We start from the raw sequence: 22,148 nt of genomic DNA, 5'->3' as shown, positions 1-22,148 counted from the left end.
TGAATCTGATGGAACCAAAGGAGTTGAGGTTGGAGAGGATATTCTGGAGTTCTTCTTCACTGTGACTCCAGATCACGAAGATGTCATAAATAAATCTGTACCAAACTTTGGGTTGGATGGCCTGGGTAACCAAGAAGGCTTCCTCTAAGCGAGCCATAAATAGTTTGGCGTACGAGGGGGCCATCCTGGTACTCGTGGCTGTTCCCTTTAATTGTTGGTATGTCTGGCCTTCCAAACTGAAGAAGTTGTGAGTCAGGATGAAGCTGGCTAAGGTAATGAGGAAAGAGGTTTTAGGTAGAGTGGCAGGTGATCGGCGTGAAAGGAAGTGCTCCATCGCAGCGAGGCCCTGAACGTGCAGAATATTTGTGTATAAGGAAGTAGTATCAATGGTTACAAGGATGGTTTCCGGCGGTAACAGATTCCAGGCATTCGAGAAAGTGGTTGGTGTCTTTGATGATGGATGGGAGACTGCATGTTATGGGTTGAAGGTGTTGATCTACATAGGCAGAGATACGTTCTGTGGGGGCTTGGTAACCAGCTACAATGGGGTGGCGGGGATGATTGGATTTGTGAATTTTAGGAAGTAGGTAGAAGGTAGGGGTGCGGGGTGTCGGTGGGGTCAGGAGGATGATGGAGTCAGGTGAAAGCTTTTGTAGGGGACCTAAGGTTCTAAGGATTCCTTGAAGCTCCGCCTGTACATCAGGAATGGGATTACTTTGCCAAACTTTGTATGTAGTGTTGTCTGAAAGCTGGCGCAGTCCCTCAGCCACTTGTGACAGGGTACTTTCCAGGACTGGATCAGACCCTGACTATGGCTCTCCAGCAGGGATAGGACTTCCTCAAATCTTGCCCTGAAATGAGATCCATCCTTCATGAAATCCTCCCCACTCCACCAAGAGTGTCTTTCTGCCTTCCACCTAACCTTCGTAACCTCTTGGTTCATCCCTATGAAATCCCCAAACCACCTTCCCTACCCTCTGGCTCCTACCCTTGTAACCGCCCTGGTGTAAAACCTGTCTCATGCACCCTCCCACCACCGTCTACTCCAGTCCTGTAACCCGGAAGGTGTACACGATCAAAGGCAGAGCCACATGTGAAAGCACTCACGTGATTTACCAACTGACCTGCCTACACTGTGAAGCTTTCTATGTGGGAATGACCAGCAACAAACTGTCCATTCGAATGGATGGACACAGGCAGACAGTGTTTGTTGGTAATGAGGATCACCCTGGGGCTAAACATGCCTTGGTGCACGGCCAGCTCATCTTGGCACAGTGTTACACCATCCAGGTTATCTGGATACTTCCCACTAACACCAACTTATCTGAACTCCGGAGATGGGAACTTGCCCTTCAATACATCCTCTCTTCCTGTTACCCACCAGGCCTCAACCTCTGCCAATTTCAAGTTGCCGCCGCTCATACCTCACCTGTCATTCAACAACATCTTTGCCTCTGTACTTCCACCTTGACTGACATCTCTGCCCAAACTCTTTGCCTTTACATATGTCTGCTTGTGTCTGTATATGTGCAGATGGATACGTGTGTGTGTGTGTGTGTGTGTGCGAGTGTATACCTGTCCTTTTTTCCCCCCTAAGGTAAGTCTTTCCGCTCCCGGGATTGGAATGACTCCTTACCCTCTCCCTATATATATATATACTGCTTGTGTCTGTGTATATGCGGATGGATATGTGTGTGTGCGCGCGAGTGTATACCTGTCCTTTTTTCCCCCTAAGGTAAGTCTTTCCGCTCCCGGGATTGGAATGACTCCTTACCCTCTCCCTTAAAACCCAAATTCTTTCAACTGCCAGCACTTTCAATTTGTTAAGTCACATCATCTTTGTTTTTAGGTATATTTTTCCTTCACGGAATGTTTCCTTCTATTATAACCATATCATTAATTTGAACCCAACAATTACGTTTGTTATTGTCGCCTTTGCATTTCGAAATCTTTCCTGTCGTCTTTCTGTTTTTACCAGTAGTTTCACTTTGTATTCACCTTCCCCTTTTACCGTAATCTACTATACAATTTTATCCCTCCTATATATGCTCAACAATACGTAACCCACTTCCCAACCATAACCAAAAAATTTTATTTTCCTCTTTCAGCACTACCGCTGCTATAAAATCCACCGTTTCTAGTTCAATAACAGCTGCTTTCACGTATTTAACAACCATTTCGGCTAGTTCTAATAACTTTAACTTTATTTCCACTTCCGTTTTTCGCACATCACTGATCATTTTAGCCGCTCCCCACAGGTTTTGACATCATTATTTCTACAATTGTTAGCCCCATTTTCGTAATCTTTCACCACACCACCACTCCTTTAATACGTTTTTTCGAAATTTTCTCGAAATTTTCCCAAATTTCTCCGTCCTTTAACGTGATTTAGCGGCAACACAACCACCTAACCTTTTTGCACGTCGCTGTCTACCAACCCAAGTTCACCACAGGATCAACTTAACCAACACTTTTTCGCCTTTTTTCACACCAGATCTCCAATTGCTTTCTAGTTCACCTTCATCTCTCCCCATATATTTCTATCTTTCTTTTTCATTTCAACCTCATGTTAAACTTTCCACCTTCTAATACCATGTCACCCTCACAACACCCCCACAACGACCCCATTAAGTTTTATTTACATTCCCTCCGCAAACATGCCTTCACCCTAGCCAGATTACGCTCACATATTTTATTTTCTCAGGCTTGTCTGACATTTGGCATAACCCCCAAAGGCCTCACACTTAAAAGTTCCCATCTCTGGCTGCAACCCTTCTTTCCATCAGTCCCTATAACAGTTCCAAACTGAACAATCCATTGCCCTCACCCACCTAATCCAGGTCTTTAAATATGTCTGCTTGTGTCTGTATATGTGTGGATGGATATGTGTGTGTGTGTGTGTGTGTGTGTGTGTGTGTGTGTGTGTGTGTGTGTGTGTGCGAGTGTATACCCGTCCTTTTTTCCCCACAAGGTAAGTCTTTCCGCTCCCGGGACTGGAATGACTCCTTACCCTCTCCCTTAAAACCCACATCCTTTCGTCTTTCCCTCTCCTTCCCTCTTTCCTGATGAGGCAACAGTTTGTTGCGAAAGCTTGAATTTTGTGTGTATGTTTGTGTGTCTATCGACCTGCCAGCGCTTTTTTTTATATATATAAGCGCTGGCAGGTCGATAGACACACAAAAAACACAAACATACACACAAAATTCTAGCTTTCGCAACCAACGGTTGCCTCGTCAGGAAAGAGGGAAGGAGAAGGAAAGACAAAAGGATATGGGTTTTAAGGGAGAGGGTAAGGAGTCATTCCAATCCCGGGAGTGGAAAGACTTACCTTAGGGGGAAAAAAGGACAGGTATACACTCGCACACACACACATATCCATCCACACATACACAGACACAAGCAGACATTTGTAAAGGCAAAGAGTTTGGGCAGAGACATTATGTAACAAAAAGTTGGTTTTTGACTTACTAATTATGTGCTGATAATTGACAAATAATTTGGCAAAGCTATATATTTAACAATATTTCATGTTCAGACAATTTTGTACGAGAAATAATTTATGTATCAATAAGCCAACGTAGTGAACTACATAATCATTCAAAAAAAGCAGTTATCATTGTAGAACAGTACATTTAAATACTAAAATCATTCTTTTCAAAATGTTTTCCTTTTGCAAAACAGTATAACAGCAGAAATATCACAGTGAGAAATGTAGTTCAGCTGTTACGTAAGTCATAGTGTATAGAACTAATAATTAATTTCATGAAGAGGTTGCAAATTAGCTTTTGTCCATGACTGAACTTTTTGTGAGTGATCATTGTGTTTTGATAACATATTCGAGTCAGTGTCTTTGCGACTGTCCACACTTGACAACTTGCTACAATAGTAATGTGATTTAATTTGAAAGTCAAGAGTACTAATTGATTTCGCTCACATTCAGTGCGATGTCGATCATTCATTTACACTAATTTCCAAACAGGATAAGAATTAATTCACCAAAATTTCACTAGCAAGTTTCATATTATTTTCCACATTTTTTTATTTCTCTCAATCGTTGTGGCGCAAAGTAAACTGCACAATAACAATCAAGTTATGACAACAGATGACTTCTTCCAAGTAATACTTTCACTTTTGATGCCTTATCCCAAACTAACATCAAAATATTAGCAACACGGTAATTTTTTAATTAGTCTACCGCCCAGAGAGGATGGGGGTTTTATACAGTCAGCTTCACTAGGTGTGGATGTCACAGCCAGCTGTGCTGCCAGCAGCCAGCTTCTGCAGCTGTCAGCAAGGCCTCTATGTGGCATTCCATAGCATCACGGCTCTGTGAACGTTGTAGCAAAATACTGCTGTTATTTCATTCATGGCTATAAGGCTGTGGTCCAAAGCTGTGAACATCTGTGTTCTAGCACAAGTTGAATGAAAATGTTTTATGTTCCAGTTGTGTTTTCCTAGCCACCACCACAATCTCCACGCTCTGCTGCACCTCAACCTCTACAACATATTGATGCCTCACCCTCAAGACATTACAACTCTGTTGCTGTCTTGTATGAAAACTATACAAACTGGACATGACTATTACAATGAAAACATTATAGCAAACTAGATAAATACTAGTTGGTTGTACACAACTGCAGGATTACCATAACTGATAATGAGTATTTTGAACACAAACCTCATAACCTTTATTAACAAGCAGAGACTTACAATATGTTACCTTGAATTTATTTTCTGAAAATTCAAAATATGCAATGAGTGCCTTACAAAGATGTAAACTACAGAATGCTTCCTAACGAATAATATGGCAACCAATATTTCTCACCGTCTTTTACGAGTACTTGATTTTCTTTCATTACTGCTGGTTCTATTTGCATCTCCAGGTGTTTTATTGGCTGGAGCATTTGGTGTTTCACATTCATCTGGAGACTCAACTTCGTCCTCTTCCATTTGTATATTTGTTGGTTCAGCAGCCTGCTCAACTTCCTTTTGTGCATTTGTCATCTCCTTTTCCTTCAGAACTTCCACTGTCTCCTCAAAAACTCTGCATTTTAAAAGAACACACAATAACATAAAAACTACATTGTTTTGCAAAAGAAGAATAGAGTGTTATATGTGTTTACACATAAGAAAGAGGATGTGACACTTAGTTAACAATCACTAACAGAATTAGAAATACTCTTATTTATTAGCCTGTAAGATTAACTAAGCACAATGTCATCTCGTAGCTAAAGTTTGTAGTACTAAAGAAGTAAATAGCCATCAATGCAGGTCTGTTTCTACAGATTTTATCTAATCCCATAAACAACCTAGTCAAGTGTCTTCTCAGACATCTTGGTTTAACAATGTCACTGGGCTGTAAACCCAGTGCAAAGAGAGCTGTCATCCATGTTTTATGTTACAACAAGAAGGTAACAAATAAAATGTGAACCAAAGGAACTGTTAGGCCATCAGCAGAATCCTTGAGCTGCTCATTCTGCCAGAAAAGATGGCTATGACAATAGTGTCCCCTCCCCAACCTCTCTCTCTGTGTAAATAGAATGTGACGTATGTAAACCCTGTTACTGAATTGTATGAAAACAGAACACTGTAAGTTGTGTCAGAGATTCAACTAGATTATGAATCTAATAGCACACTAGAAAACAAATACTTCTTGGCAGTAAAAATTTTTTGGAAAATAATGAGGAGGGACTACACTTCAGAATGAGATTTTCACTCTGCAGCAGAGTGTGCACTGATATGAAACTTCCTGGCAGATTAAAACCGTGTTCTAGACCGAGACCCGAACTCAGGACCTTTGCCTTTCGCAGGCAAGTGTTCTACCATCTGAGCTACCCAAGCACAACTCACGCCCCATCCTCACAGCTTTACTTCTGCCAGTACTTTGTCTCCTACTTTCCAAACTTTACAGAAGATCTCCTGCCAACCTTGCAGAACCAGCACTCTTTTCTTTCAGGAGTGCAAGTTCTGTAAGGTTTGTTTCTGTAAATTTTGGAAAGTAGGAGACGGGGTACTGACAGTAGTAAAGCTGTGAGGATGGGGCGTGAGTCGTGCTTGGGTAGCTCAGATGGTAGAGCACATGCCCGCAAAAGGCAAAGGTCCCGAGTTTGAGTCTTGGTCCGGCACATAGTTTTAATCTGCCAGGAAGTTTCAGGGACTACAGTGACTTATATTTTGAAGAATTTTGCTCCCAAACCTCAGCACTTACATTGAAGTATGTACAGTCCATGTCCTGAAAACTCAAAATGAGCAATGAGTTCCTTCAAAGGATGTAATATACCGAAAGGGTTGAAATGAATAATATGGAAACCAACAATTCTCACCGTCTTTTACGAGAGCTCGATTTTCTTCTACTACTGCTAGTTTCATTTGTGTCATCAGGTGTTTTATTGACTGGTGGATCTGATATTTCACATTCCTTTCGTTTCAAACTATCTTGCGGTTCAACTTGTACTTTGCCCTCCACCTGCTTATTTCTTGGCTCGGCTTCCTTTTTTCGAGGATCTGTAGTCTCAGTGCTCGTTTGCTTTATGACTTCCACTGTTTTCTTCAGAACACTGAAATTGTAAATATATGCAAGATAACATACAAATTAAGTGGTTTTTCCATAAGACCACAGTATATAGCGAGCTTACATCTAAGATAGAATAAGTGTCACTTTTGGTTTATGATCACTGAATAGCTGGAAACTAGCAATTTGTCCTGGTATCGCACAGATAGCACTAAGTACCTACAGCCAGAGGACTTGGCTGACATATGAGTAATAGAATACACACACAAACTTTCCTCATCAATCAGTTTGCCTATTAGTGAAAATTCTATTAAAATTCTTACTGTTGCTCTTGAGCTTTGTCTTTACATACAGACAAAAACACATAATGTTGGCTTTAATTCATCCTAATTAGCCAGCTGCACGAAATATTTAGGAATTACACACCAGATACTGCCTCGTGACAGTTTACCTGTTAGTGGAAACTGTACTAAATTCCCTACAGCAGTACCTGAAGTTAGATTTTGCATAACAGACAGAAAAATGTGGCAGTGGTTTTTAATTTAGTTATGTGTACGCACATGAAATTGTAGCTCTATTTTTGCTAGAAGATTAGAAATACAAATTTAAACAGTTGTCATGCTATGTGGCTGAAGACAAAGCCTTAGTGTGCTGAAACTGACTGACTGAGAAAACAAAAGGGAGTGATGGGAGAGCTTTTTGTATGGATTGTTTGCTTCTGCAAAAGCTTCAACTCTATTTTTTTCAGAATGGCCTTTCCTTGCTTTCTTCTTTTCACTGTATTTAAGCTTCCAACAAATGATTGCTTATGTTGAGAAGCAGTAGCATTTTCCCACCACTGAACAGAATGCTTCTCCAATTTAAGGTGTTCGTTAACATTATTTTTCTTTTCACCCCAATTCGATAATCACAAAATCAGCAAATTATTGATTTCAACCTTTTGTGGCCATTCACATTTGTCCAACCCATACTTTACAACACTAAGAATATAGCCACCAGAGTACTTTGTGTAGAAGTAGAACCAAAGATAGTTCTATTCGCACATTAAGGAAGGACTTTCAACAAGGTCAAAAGATGTTGACAGGTTGTGTTTTCTTGTCATTATACTGCAGAATGAGGACACTACAAATTGGCAGTCAGTTGCTATGGTAAATAAACGAGAATTATGACCAGCCAAGGAGAAAGTAATAGGGATCATCAATCCCTTCAGGCACTGTGTGTGTTGTGTTCAAACTCCTTCAGGGCCAGGATTAGTCTTTTCACTCATCTGAAATTAAGAAAGGAAAGCACCCAGCACTGGCTACTGCGAAGTTCCTTGTATAGATTAGCATAGTACAATGGACCGCGCCACACTCACCGCACCGCTGTGATAAGTAATTTATGTAACAAAAAGTTAGTTTCTTCGATTTTTTAGTTAAGTGCTCATTACTGACAAATACACTGAAGATCCAAACAAACTGGTACACATGCCTAATATCGTATAAGGCCCCCGCGAGCACGTAGAAGTGCTGCAACACAACATGGCATGGACTCGACTAATGTTTGAAGTAGTGCTGGAGGGAATTAACACCACAAATCATGCAAGTTTCTCCATAAATCCATAAGAGTATGAGGGGTTGGGATCTCTTCTGAACAGCACATTGTGAGGCATCCCAGATATGCTCAATAATGTTCATGTCTGGGGAGTTTAGTGGCCAGCTGAAGTGTTTAAACTCAGAGGAGTGTTCCTGGAGTGACTCTGTAGCAATTCTGTTTTGCTAGAATTGCCCAAGACCATCAGAATGCAGAATGGACATGAATGGATGCAGGTGAACAGACAGGATGCTTTCGTATGTGTCACCTGTGACAGTCGTATCTAGACATATCAAGGGTCCCATATCACTCCAACTGCACACACCCCACACCATTACAGAGCCTCCACCAGCTTGAACAGTCCCCTGCTGACATGCAGGGTCCACAGATTCATGAAGCTGTCTCCATACCCACACAAGTCCATCTGCTCAATACAATCTGAAACAAGACTCGTCCAACCAGGCAACATGTTTCAAGTCATCAACAGTCCAATGTCGGTACTGACCGACCCAGGTGAGGCATAAAGCTTTTTGTCACGCAGTCATTGAAATCTGCAGAAATCTGTGGAAGGATTGCTCTTCAGTCATCGGTGGTCCCGTTCTTCCAGGACCTTTTTCCGGTTGCAGCGATGTCGTTGATTTGATGTTTTACCGGATTCCTGATATTCATGGTACACCCACGAAATGGTCGTGTGGGAAAATCCCCACTTCATCACTACATTGATATTGCTGGGTCCCATCGTCAGCTATAACACCATGTTCAAACTCACTTAAATCTTGATAACCTGCCAATGTAGCAGCAGTAACTCATCTATCAACTGCGCCAGACACTTGTTGTCTTATATAGTCGCTGCTGACCACAGCACCGAATTCTGTATGTTTATATTTCTCTATATTTGAATACTCATGCTTACACCAGTTTCTTTGGCACTTCATTGTAATTTAACAAAGGAGTATAGTTAACAATATTTCATGTTCTAACACAAAATTGTGTGAACTAATTTATGCAACAAAAAGTTAGTTTTTTGTACTTGCTTTCAAGTGCTGATTATTGCCAAGTAATTAGGCAAAGCAATATATTTAACAATACTTTACCTTCAGACAATTTTGTATAAGAAGTAATTTATGTAACAATACGTCAATGTAGCAAACACCGTAACTGCATTGACAAGCCAGTTATTATTGTACAACAGTCAATTTCAATACTAAAACTATTCTTTTCGAAAAGTCTTCCCTTTGCAAAACAGCTTAATAGCAGTAGCATCACAGTGAAAAATGCAGTTCAGTTGTTATGTAACTGATAGTGTAAACTAGTAATTAATTCCGTGAAGTGCTTTTGTCCATGACTGAAATTTTTCTGAGTGATCACTGTGTTTTGATAATAAGTGCAAGTCAGTGCCTCTGCGAATGTTCACGCCTGCCAACTTGCTACGATAGTAACGTGATTTATTTTCAAAGTCAAGAGTTTTAATTGATTTCACTCACACTAAGTGGGCTGCTGATCATTCGTTTACACTAATTTCCAAACAGAGTCAAAATTAATTCATTATTTCAGATCAAAATTTCACTAGACAGTTTCCGTATTACTTTGCACATATTTTATTTCTGCTGATCATTGTTGCGCAAAGTAAATCACATGATAACAATCAAGTTATGACAGCAGCTGACTTCTTCCAGGTAATTCTTTCACTCTGGATTTGATGCCTTATCCCAAACTAACATCAAAATATTAGCAACACGGTAATTTTTTAATTAGTCTACCGCCCAGAGAGGATGGGGGTTTTATACAGTCAGCTTCACTAGGTGTGGATGTCACAGCCAGCTGTGCTGCCAGCAGCCAGCTTCTGCAGCTGTCAGCAAGGCCTCTATGTGGCATTCCATAGCATCACGGCTCTGTGAACGTTGTAGCAAAATACTGCTGTTATTTCATTCATGGCTATAAGGCTGTGGTCCAAAGCTGTGAACATCTGTGTTCTAGCACAAGTTGAATGAAAATGTTTTATGTTCCAGTTGTGTTTTCCTAGCCACCACCACAATCTCCACGCTCTGCTGCACCTCAACCTCTACAACATATTGATGCCTCACCCTCAAGACATTACAACTCTGTTGCTGTCTTGTATGAAAACTATACAAACTGGACATGACTATTACAATGAAAACATTATAGCAAACTAGATAAATACTAGTTGGTTGTACACAACTGCAGGATTACCATAACTGATAATGAGTATTTTGAACACAAACCTCATAACCTTTATTAACAAGCAGAGACTTACAATATGTTACCTTGAATTTATTTTCTGAAAATTCAAAATATGCAATGAGTGCCTTACAAAGATGTAAACTACAGAATGCTTCCTAACGAATAATATGGCAACCAATATTTCTCACCGTCTTTTACGAGTACTTGATTTTCTTTCATTACTGCTGGTTCTATTTGCATCTCCAGGTGTTTTATTGGCTGGAGCCTTTGGTGTTTCACATTCATCTGGAGACTCAACTTCATCCTCTTCCATTTGTATATTTGTTGGTTCAGCAGCCTCCTCAACTTCCTTTTGTGCATTTGTCATCTCCTTTTCCTTCAGAACTTCCACTGTCTCCTCAAAAACTCTGCATTTTAAAAGTACACACAATAACATAAATACTACATTGTTTTGCAAAAGAAGAATAGAGTGTTATATGTGTTTACACATAAGAAAGAGGATGTGACACTTATTTAACAATCACTAACAGAATTAGAAATACTCTTATTTATTAGCCTGTAAGATTAACTAAGCACAATGTCATCTCGTAGCTAAAGTTTGTAGTACTAAAGAAGTAAATAGCCATCAATGCAGGTCTGTTTCTACAGATTTTATCTAATCCCATAAACAACCTAGTCAAGTGTCTTCTCAGACATCTTGGTTTAACAATGTCACTGGGCTGTAAACCCAGTGCAAAGAGAGCTGTCATCCATGTTTTATGTTACAACAAGAAGGTAACAAATAAAATGTGAACCAAAGGAACTGTTAGGCCATCAACAGAATCCTTGAGCTGCTCATTCTGCCAGAAAAGATGGCTATGACAATAGTGTCCCCTCCCCAACCTCTCTCTCTGTGTAAATAGAATGTGACGTATGTAAACCCTGTTACTGAATTGTATGAAAACAGAACACTGTAAGTTGTGTCAGAGATTCAACTAGATTATGAATCTAATAGCACACTAGAAAACAAATACTTCTTGGCAGTAAAAATTTTTTGGAAAATAATGAGGAGGGACTACACTTCAGAATGAGATTTTCACTCTGCAGCAGAGTGTGCACTGATATGAAACTTCCTGGCAGATTAAAACCGTGTTCTAGACCGAGACCCGAACTCAGGACCTTTGCCTTTCGCAGGCAAGTGTTCTACCATCTGAGCTACCCAAGCACAACTCACGCCCCATCCTCACAGCTTTACTTCTGCCAGTACTTTGTCTCCTACTTTCCAAACTTTACAGAAGATCTCCTGCCAACCTTGCAGAACCAGCACTCTTTTCTTTCAGGAGTGCAAGTTCTGTAAGGTTTGTTTCTGTAAATTTTGGAAAGTAGGAGACGGGGTACTGACAGTAGTAAAGCTGTGAGGATGGGGCGTGAGTCGTGCTTGGGTAGCTCAGATGGTAGAGCACATGCCCGCAAAAGGCAAAGGTCCCGAGTTTGAGTCTTGGTCCGGCACATAGTTTTAATCTGCCAGGAAGTTTCAGGGACTACAGTGACTTATATTTTGAAGAATTTTGCTCCCAAACCTCAGCACTTACATTGAAGTATGTACAGTCCATGTCCTGAAAACTCAAAATGAGCAATGAGTTCCTTCAAAGGATGTAATATACCGAAAGGGTTGAAATGAATAATATGGAAACCAACAATTCTCACCGTCTTTTACGAGAGCTCGATTTTCTTCTACTACTGCTAGTTTCATTTGTGTCATCAGGTGTTTTATTGACTGGTGGATCTGATATTTCACATTCCTTTCGTTTCAAACTATCTTGCGGTTCAACTTGTACTTTGCCCTCCACCTGCTTATTTCTTGGCTCGGCTTCCTTTTTTCGAGGATCTGTAGTCTCAGTGCTCGTTTGCTTTATGACTTCCACTGTTTTCTTCAGAACACTGAAATTGTAAATATATGCAAGATAACATACAAATTAAGTGGTTTTTCCATAAGACCACAGTATATAGCGAGCTTACATCTAAGATAGAATAAGTGTCACTTTTGGTTTATGATCACTGAATAGCTGGAAACTAGCAATTTGTCCTGGTATCGCACAGATAGCACTAAGTACCTACAGCCAGAGGACTTGGCTGACATATGAGTAATAGAATACACACACAAACTTTCCTCATCAATCAGTTTGCCTATTAGTGAAAATTCTATTAAAATTCTTACTGTTGCTCTTGAGCTTTGTCTTTACATACAGACAAAAACACATAATGTTGGCTTTAATTCATCCTAATTAGCCAGCTGCACGAAATATTTAGGAATTACACACCAGATACTGCCTCGTGACAGTTTACCTGTTAGTGGAAACTGTACTAAATTCCCTACAGCAGTACCTGAAGTTAGATTTTGCATAACAGACAGAAAAATGTGGCAGTGGTTTTTAATTTAGTTATGTGTACGCACATGAAATTGTAGCTCTATTTTTGCTAGAAGATTAGAAATACAAATTTAAACAGTTGTCATGCTATGTGGCTGAAGACAAAGCCTTAGTGTGCTGAAACTGACTGACTGAGAAAACAAAAGGGAGTGATGGGAGAGCTTTTTGTATGGATTGTTTGCTTCTGCAAAAGCTTCAACTCTATTTTTTTCAGAATGGCCTTTCCTTGCTTTCTTCTTTTCACTGTATTTAAGCTTCCAACAAATGATTGCTTATGTTGAGAAGCAGTAGCATTTTCCCACCACTGAACAGAATGCTTCTCCAATTTAAGGTGTTCGTTAACATTATTTTTCTTTTCACCCCAATTCGATAATCACAAAATCAGCAAATTATTGATTTCAACCTTTTGTGGCCATTCACATTTGTCCAACCCATACTTTACAACACTAAGAATATAGCCACCAGAGTACTTTGTGTAGAAGTAGAACCAAAGATAGTTCTATTCGCACATTAAGGAAGGACTTTCAACAAGGTCAAAAGATGTTGACAGGTTGTGTTTTCTTGTCATTATACTGCAGAATGAGGACACTACAAATTGGCAGTCAGTTGCTATGGTAAATAAACGAGAATTATGACCAGCCAAGGAGAAAGTAATAGGGATCATCAATCCCTTCAGGCACTGTGTGTGTTGTGTTCAAACTCCTTCAGGGCCAGGATTAGTCTTTTCACTCATCTGAAATTAAGAAAGGAAAGCACCCAGCACTGGCTACTGCGAAGTTCCTTGTATAGATTAGCATAGTACAATGGACCGCGCCACACTCACCGCACCGCTGTGATAAGTAATTTATGTAACAAAAAGTTAGTTTCTTCGATTTTTTAGTTAAGTGCTCATTACTGACAAATACACTGAAGATCCAAACAAACTGGTACACATGCCTAATATCGTATAAGGCCCCCGCGAGCACGTAGAAGTGCTGCAACACAACATGGCATGGACTCGACTAATGTTTGAAGTAGTGCTGGAGGGAATTAACACCACAAATCATGCAAGTTTCTCCATAAATCCATAAGAGTATGAGGGGTTGGGATCTCTTCTGAACAGCACATTGTGAGGCATCCCAGATATGCTCAATAATGTTCATGTCTGGGGAGTTTAGTGGCCAGCTGAAGTGTTTAAACTCAGAGGAGTGTTCCTGGAGTGACTCTGTAGCAATTCTGTTTTGCTAGAATTGCCCAAGACCATCAGAATGCAGAATGGACATGAATGGATGCAGGTGAACAGACAGGATGCTTTCGTATGTGTCACCTGTGACAGTCGTATCTAGACATATCAAGGGTCCCATATCACTCCAACTGCACACACCCCACACCATTACAGAGCCTCCACCAGCTTGAACAGTCCCCTGCTGACATGCAGGGTCCACAGATTCATGAAGCTGTCTCCATACCCACACAAGTCCATCTGCTCAATACAATCTGAAACAAGACTCGTCCAACCAGGCAACATGTTTCAAGTCATCAACAGTCCAATGTCGGTACTGACCGACCCAGGTGAGGCATAAAGCTTTTTGTCACGCAGTCATTGAAATCTGCAGAAATCTGTGGAAGGATTGCTCTTCAGTCATCGGTGGTCCCGTTCTTCCAGGACCTTTTTCCGGTTGCAGCGATGTCGTTGATTTGATGTTTTACCGGATTCCTGATATTCATGGTACACCCACGAAATGGTCGTGTGGGAAAATCCCCACTTCATCACTACATTGATATTGCTGGGTCCCATCGTCAGCTATAACACCATGTTCAAACTCACTTAAATCTTGATAACCTGCCAATGTAGCAGCAGTAACTCATCTATCAACTGCGCCAGACACTTGTTGTCTTATATAGTCGCTGCTGACCACAGCACCGAATTCTGTATGTTTATATTTCTCTATATTTGAATACTCATGCTTACACCAGTTTCTTTGGCACTTCATTGTAATTTAACAAAGGAGTATAGTTAACAATATTTCATGTTCTAACACAAAATTGTGTGAACTAATTTATGCAACAAAAAGTTAGTTTTTTGTACTTGCTTTCAAGTGCTGATTATTGCCAAGTAATTAGGCAAAGCAATATATTTAACAATACTTTACCTTCAGACAATTTTGTATAAGAAGTAATTTATGTAACAATACGTCAATGTAGCAAACACCGTAACTGCATTGACAAGCCAGTTATTATTGTACAACAGTCAATTTCAATACTAAAACTATTCTTTTCGAAAAGTCTTCCCTTTGCAAAACAGCTTAATAGCAGTAGCATCACAGTGAAAAATGCAGTTCAGTTGTTATGTAACTGATAGTGTAAACTAGTAATTAATTCCGTGAAGTGCTTTTGTCCATGACTGAAATTTTTCTGAGTGATCACTGTGTTTTGATAATAAGTGCAAGTCAGTGCCTCTGCGAATGTTCACGCCTGCCAACTTGCTACGATAGTAACGTGATTTATTTTCAAAGTCAAGAGTTTTAATTGATTTCACTCACACTAAGTGGGCTGCTGATCATTCGTTTACACTAATTTCCAAACAGAGTCAAAATTAATTCATTATTTCAGATCAAAATTTCACTAGACAGTTTCCGTATTACTTTGCACATATTTTATTTCTGCTGATCATTGTTGCGCAAAGTAAATCACATGATAACAATCAAGTTATGACAGCAGCTGACTTCTTCCAGGTAATTCTTTCACTCTGGATTTGATGCCTTATCCCAAACTAACATCAAAATATTAGCAACACGGTAATTTTTTAATTAGTCTACCGCCCAGAGAGGATGGGGGTTTTATACAGTCAGCTTCACTAGGTGTGGATGTCACAGCCAGCTGTGCTGCCAGCAGCCAGCTTCTGCAGCTGTCAGCAAGGCCTCTATGTGGCATTCCATAGCATCACGGCTCTGTGAACGTTGTAGCAAAATACTGCTGTTATTTCATTCATGGCTATAAGGCTGTGGTCCAAAGCTGTGAACATCTGTGTTCTAGCACAAGTTGAATGAAAATGTTTTATGTTCCAGTTGTGTTTTCCTAGCCACCACCACAATCTCCACGCTCTGCTGCACCTCAACCTCTACAACATATTGATGCCTCACCCTCAAGACATTACAACTCTGTTGCTGTCTTGTATGAAAACTATACAAACTGGACATGACTATTACAATGAAAACATTATAGCAAACTAGATAAATACTAGTTGGTTGTACACAACTGCAGGATTACCATAACTGATAATGAGTATTTTGAACACAAACCTCATAACCTTTATTAACAAGCAGAGACTTACAATATGTTACCTTGAATTTATTTTCTGAAAATTCAAAATATGCAATGAGTGCCTTACAAAGATGTAAACTACAGAATGCTTCCTAACGAATAATATGGCAACCAATATTTCTCACCGTCTTTTACGAGTACTTGATTTTCTTTCATTACTGCTGGTTCTATTTGCATCTCCAGGTGTTTTATTGGCTGGAGCCTTTGGTGTTTCACATTCATCTGGAGACTCAACTTCATCCTCTTCCATTTGTATATTTGTTGGTTCAGCAGCCTCCTCAACTTCCTTTTGTGCATTTGTCATCTCCTTTTCCTTCAGAACTTCCACTGTCTCCTCAAAAACTCTGCATTTTAAAAGTACACACAATAACATAAATACTACATTGTTTTGCAAAAGAAGAATAGAGTGTTATATGTGTTTACACATAAGAAAGAGGATGTGACACTTATTTAACAATCACTAACAGAATTAGAAATACTCTTATTTATTAGCCTGTAAGATTAACTAAGCACAATGTCATCTCGTAGCTAAAGTTTGTAGTACTAAAGAAGTAAATAGCCATCAATGCAGGTCTGTTTCTACAGATTTTATCTAATCCCATAAACAACCTAGTCAAGTGTCTTCTCAGACATCTTGGTTTAACAATGTCACTGGGCTGTAAACCCAGTGCAAAGAGAGCTGTCATCCATGTTTTATGTTACAACAAGAAGGTAACAAATAAAATGTGAACCAAAGGAACTGTTAGGCCATCAGCAGAATCCTTGAGCTGCTCATTCTGCCAGAAAAGATGGCTATGACAATAGTGTCCCCTCCCCAACCTCTCTCTCTGTGTAAATAGAATGTGACGTATGTAAACCCTGTTACTGAATTGTATGAAAACAGAACACTGTAAGTTGTGTCAGAGATTCAACTAGATTATGAATCTAATAGCACACTAGAAAACAAATACTTCTTGGCAGTAAAAATTTTTTGGAAAATAATGAGGAGGGACTACACTTCAGAATGAGATTTTCACTCTGCAGCAGAGTGTGCACTGATATGAAACTTCCTGGCAGATTAAAACCGTGTTCTAGACCGAGACCCGAACTCAGGACCTTTGCCTTTCGCAGGCAAGTGTTCTACCATCTGAGCTACCCAAGCACAACTCACGCCCCATCCTCACAGCTTTACTTCTGCCAGTACTTTGTCTCCTACTTTCCAAACTTTACAGAAGATCTCCTGCCAACCTTGCAGAACCAGCACTCTTTTCTTTCAGGAGTGCAAGTTCTGTAAGGTTTGTTTCTGTAAATTTTGGAAAGTAGGAGACGGGGTACTGACAGTAGTAAAGCTGTGAGGATGGGGCGTGAGTCGTGCTTGGGTAGCTCAGATGGTAGAGCACATGCCCGCAAAAGGCAAAGGTCCCGAGTTTGAGTCTTGGTCCGGCACATAGTTTTAATCTGCCAGGAAGTTTCAGGGACTACAGTGACTTATATTTTGAAGAATTTTGCTCCCAAACCTCAGCACTTACATTGAAGTATGTACAGTCCATGTCCTGAAAACTCAAAATGAGCAATGAGTTCCTTCAAAGGATGTAATATACCGAAAGGGTTGAAATGAATAATATGGAAACCAACAATTCTCACCGTCTTTTACGAGAGCTCGATTTTCTTCTACTACTGCTAGTTTCATTTGTGTCATCAGGTGTTTTATTGACTGGTGGATCTGATATTTCACATTCCTTTCGTTTCAAACTATCTTGCGGTTCAACTTGTACTTTGCCCTCCACCTGCTTATTTCTTGGCTCGGCTTCCTTTTTTCGAGGATCTGTAGTCTCAGTGCTCGTTTGCTTTATGACTTCCACTGTTTTCTTCAGAACACTGAAATTGTAAATATATGCAAGATAACATACAAATTAAGTGGTTTTTCCATAAGACCACAGTATATAGCGAGCTTACATCTAAGATAGAATAAGTGTCACTTTTGGTTTATGATCACTGAATAGCTGGAAACTAGCAATTTGTCCTGGTATCGCACAGATAGCACTAAGTACCTACAGCCAGAGGACTTGGCTGACATATGAGTAATAGAATACACACACAAACTTTCCTCATCAATCAGTTTGCCTATTAGTGAAAATTCTATTAAAATTCTTACTGTTGCTCTTGAGCTTTGTCTTTACATACAGACAAAAACACATAATGTTGGCTTTAATTCATCCTAATTAGCCAGCTGCACGAAATATTTAGGAATTACACACCAGATACTGCCTCGTGACAGTTTACCTGTTAGTGGAAACTGTACTAAATTCCCTACAGCAGTACCTGAAGTTAGATTTTGCATAACAGACAGAAAAATGTGGCAGTGGTTTTTAATTTAGTTATGTGTACGCACATGAAATTGTAGCTCTATTTTTGCTAGAAGATTAGAAATACAAATTTAAACAGTTGTCATGCTATGTGGCTGAAGACAAAGCCTTAGTGTGCTGAAACTGACTGACTGAGAAAACAAAAGGGAGTGATGGGAGAGCTTTTTGTATGGATTGTTTGCTTTTGCAAAAGCTTCAACTCTATTTTTTTTCAGAATGGCCTTTCCTTGCTTTCTTCTTTTCACTGTATTTAAGCTTCCAACAAATGATTGCTTATGTTGAGAAGCAGTAGCATTTTCCCACCACTGAACAGAATGCTTCTCCAATTTAAGGTGTTCATTAACATTATTTTTCTTTTCACCCCAATTCGATAATCACAAAATCAGCAAATTATTGATTTCAACCTTTTGTGGCCATTCACATTTGTCCAACCCATACTTTACAACACTAAGAATATAGCCACCAGAGTACTTTGTGTAGAAGTAGAACCAAAGATAGTTCTATTCGCACATTAAGGAAGGACTTTCAACAAGGTCAAAAGATGTTGACAGGTTGTGTTTTCTTGTCATTATACTGCAGAATGAGGACACTACAAATTGGCAGTCAGTTGCTATGGTAAATAAACGAGAATTATGACCAGCCAAGGAGAAAGTAATAGGGATCATCAATCCCTTCAGGCACTGTGTGTGTTGTGTTCAAACTCCTTCAGGGCCAGGATTAGTCTTTTCACTCATCTGAAATTAAGAAAGGAAAGCACCCAGCACTGGCTACTGCGAAGTTCCTTGTATAGATTAGCATAGTACAATGGACCGCGCCACACTCACCGCACCGCTGTGATAAGTAATTTATGTAACAAAAAGTTAGTTTCTTCGATTTTTTAGTTAAGTGCTCATTACTGACAAATACACTGAAGATCCAAACAAACTGGTACACATGCCTAATATCGTATAAGGCCCCCGCGAGCACGTAGAAGTGCTGCAACACAACATGGCATGGACTCGACTAATGTTTGAAGTAGTGCTGGAGGGAATTAACACCACAAATCATGCAAGTTTCTCCATAAATCCATAAGAGTATGAGGGGTTGGGATCTCTTCTGAACAGCACATTGTGAGGCATCCCAGATATGCTCAATAATGTTCATGTCTGGGGAGTTTAGTGGCCAGCTGAAGTGTTTAAACTCAGAGGAGTGTTCCTGGAGTGACTCTGTAGCAATTCTGTTTTGCTAGAATTGCCCAAGACCATCAGAATGCAGAATGGACATGAATGGATGCAGGTGAACAGACAGGATGCTTTCGTATGTGTCACCTGTGACAGTCGTATCTAGACATATCAAGGGTCCCATATCACTCCAACTGCACACACCCCACACCATTACAGAGCCTCCACCAGCTTGAACAGTCCCCTGCTGACATGCAGGGTCCACAGATTCATGAAGCTGTCTCCATACCCACACAAGTCCATCTGCTCAATACAATCTGAAACAAGACTCGTCCAACCAGGCAACATGTTTCAAGTCATCAACAGTCCAATGTCGGTACTGACCGACCCAGGTGAGGCATAAAGCTTTTTGTCACGCAGTCATTGAAATCTGCAGAAATCTGTGGAAGGATTGCTCTTCAGTCATCGGTGGTCCCGTTCTTCCAGGACCTTTTTCCGGTTGCAGCGATGTCGTTGATTTGATGTTTTACCGGATTCCTGATATTCATGGTACACCCACGAAATGGTCGTGTGGGAAAATCCCCACTTCATCACTACATTGATATTGCTGGGTCCCATCGTCAGCTATAACACCATGTTCAAACTCACTTAAATCTTGATAACCTGCCAATGTAGCAGCAGTAACTCATCTATCAACTGCGCCAGACACTTGTTGTCTTATATAGTCGCTGCTGACCACAGCACCGAATTCTGTATGTTTATATTTCTCTATATTTGAATACTCATGCTTACACCAGTTTCTTTGGCACTTCATTGTAATTTAACAAAGGAGTATAGTTAACAATATTTCATGTTCTAACACAAAATTGTGTGAACTAATTTATGCAACAAAAAGTTAGTTTTTTGTACTTGCTTTCAAGTGCTGATTATTGCCAAGTAATTAGGCAAAGCAATATATTTAACAATACTTTACCTTCAGACAATTTTGTATAAGAAGTAATTTATGTAACAATACGTCAATGTAGCAAACACCGTAACTGCATTGACAAGCCAGTTATTATTGTACAACAGTCAATTTCAATACTAAAACTATTCTTTTCGAAAAGTCTTCCCTTTGCAAAACAGCTTAATAGCAGTAGCATCACAGTGAAAAATGCAGTTCAGTTGTTATGTAACTGATAGTGTAAACTAGTAATTAATTCCGTGAAGTGCTTTTGTCCATGACTGAAATTTTTCTGAGTGATCACTGTGTTTTGATAATAAGTGCAAGTCAGTGCCTCTGCGAATGTTCACGCCTGCCAACTTGCTACGATAGTAACGTGATTTATTTTCAAAGTCAAGAGTTTTAATTGATTTCACTCACACTAAGTGGGCTGCTGATCATTCGTTTACACTAATTTCCAAACAGAGTCAAAATTAATTCATTATTTCAGATCAAAATTTCACTAGACAGTTTCCGTATTACTTTGCACATATTTTATTTCTGCTGATCATTGTTGCGCAAAGTAAATCACATGATAACAATCAAGTTATGACAGCAGCTGACTTCTTCCAGGTAATTCTTTCACTCTGGATTTGATGCCTTATCCCAAACTAACATCAAAATATTAGCAACACGGTAATTTTTTAATTAGTCTACCGCCCAGAGAGGATGGGGGTTTTATACAGTCAGCTTCACTAGGTGTGGATGTCACAGCCAGCTGTGCTGCCAGCAGCCAGCTTCTGCAGCTGTCAGCAAGGCCTCTATGTGGCATTCCATAGCATCACGGCTCTGTGAACGTTGTAGCAAAATACTGCTGTTATTTCATTCATGGCTATAAGGCTGTGGTCCAAAGCTGTGAACATCTGTGTTCTAGCACAAGTTGAATGAAAATGTTTTATGTTCCAGTTGTGTTTTCCTAGCCACCACCACAATCTCCACGCTCTGCTGCACCTCAACCTCTACAACATATTGATGCCTCACCCTCAAGACATTACAACTCTGTTGCTGTCTTGTATGAAAACTATACAAACTGGACATGACTATTACAATGAAAACATTATAGCAAACTAGATAAATACTAGTTGGTTGTACACAACTGCAGGATTACCATAACTGATAATGAGTATTTTGAACACAAACCTCATAACCTTTATTAACAAGCAGAGACTTACAATATGTTACCTTGAATTTATTTTCTGAAAATTCAAAATATGCAATGAGTGCCTTACAAAGATGTAAACTACAGAATGCCTCCTAACGAATAATATGGCAACCAATATTTCTCACCGTCTTTTACGAGTACTTGATTTTCTTTCATTACTGCTGGTTCTATTTGCATCTCCAGGTGTTTTATTGGCTGGAGCCTTTGGTGTTTCACATTCATCTGGAGACTCAACTTCTTCCTCTTCCATTTGTATATTTGTTGATTCAGCAGCCTGCTCAACTTCCTTTTGAGCATTTGTCATCTCCTTTTCCTTCAGAACTTCCACTGTCTCCTCAAAAACTCTGCATTTTAAAAGAACACAAGATAACATAAATACCACATTGTTTTGCTAGAGGAGAATACAGCGTTATGTGTGTTTGCAAATATGAAAGAGGATGTGACACTTAGTTAACAATCACTGAAAGAGTTCGAAATTCCCTTATTTATTAACATATAAGATG

The 22,148-nt window shown here is 39.7% G+C and overlaps 1 protein-coding gene across 12 annotated transcripts in view; it reads right to left on the bottom strand.

The window, feature by feature from the left end:
• The window catches only part of LOC126187508 (condensin-2 complex subunit G2-like), a 275,551-nt gene that overhangs the window by 11,259 nt on the left and 242,144 nt on the right, over nucleotides 1–22,148 (bottom strand). Inside the window, exons 25-31 of one of the 12 annotated variants that reach the window (XM_049928630.1) lie at nucleotides 21,771–21,989; nucleotides 17,620–17,853; nucleotides 16,122–16,340; nucleotides 11,972–12,205; nucleotides 10,474–10,692; nucleotides 6,324–6,557; nucleotides 4,826–5,044 (exon numbers count right to left, since the gene is read on the bottom strand). In XM_049928630.1, coding sequence (XP_049784587.1) covers nucleotides 4,826–5,044; nucleotides 6,324–6,557; nucleotides 10,474–10,692; nucleotides 11,972–12,205; nucleotides 16,122–16,340; nucleotides 17,620–17,853; nucleotides 21,771–21,989 — 1,578 coding nt within the window. The remainder of the gene's footprint in view (nucleotides 1–4,825; nucleotides 5,045–6,323; nucleotides 6,558–10,473; nucleotides 10,693–11,971; nucleotides 12,206–16,121; nucleotides 16,341–17,619; nucleotides 17,854–21,770; nucleotides 21,990–22,148) is intronic. The other 11 variants (XM_049928631.1, XM_049928636.1, XM_049928638.1 and 8 more) reach the window with 11 other exon arrangements.

This window comes from Schistocerca cancellata, chromosome 5 (assembly GCF_023864275.1).
Source record: "Schistocerca cancellata isolate TAMUIC-IGC-003103 chromosome 5, iqSchCanc2.1, whole genome shotgun sequence".
Classification (NCBI taxonomy): domain Eukaryota; kingdom Metazoa; phylum Arthropoda; class Insecta; order Orthoptera; family Acrididae; genus Schistocerca; species Schistocerca cancellata.
This window is presented reverse-complemented; position numbering and strand designations above follow the sequence as displayed.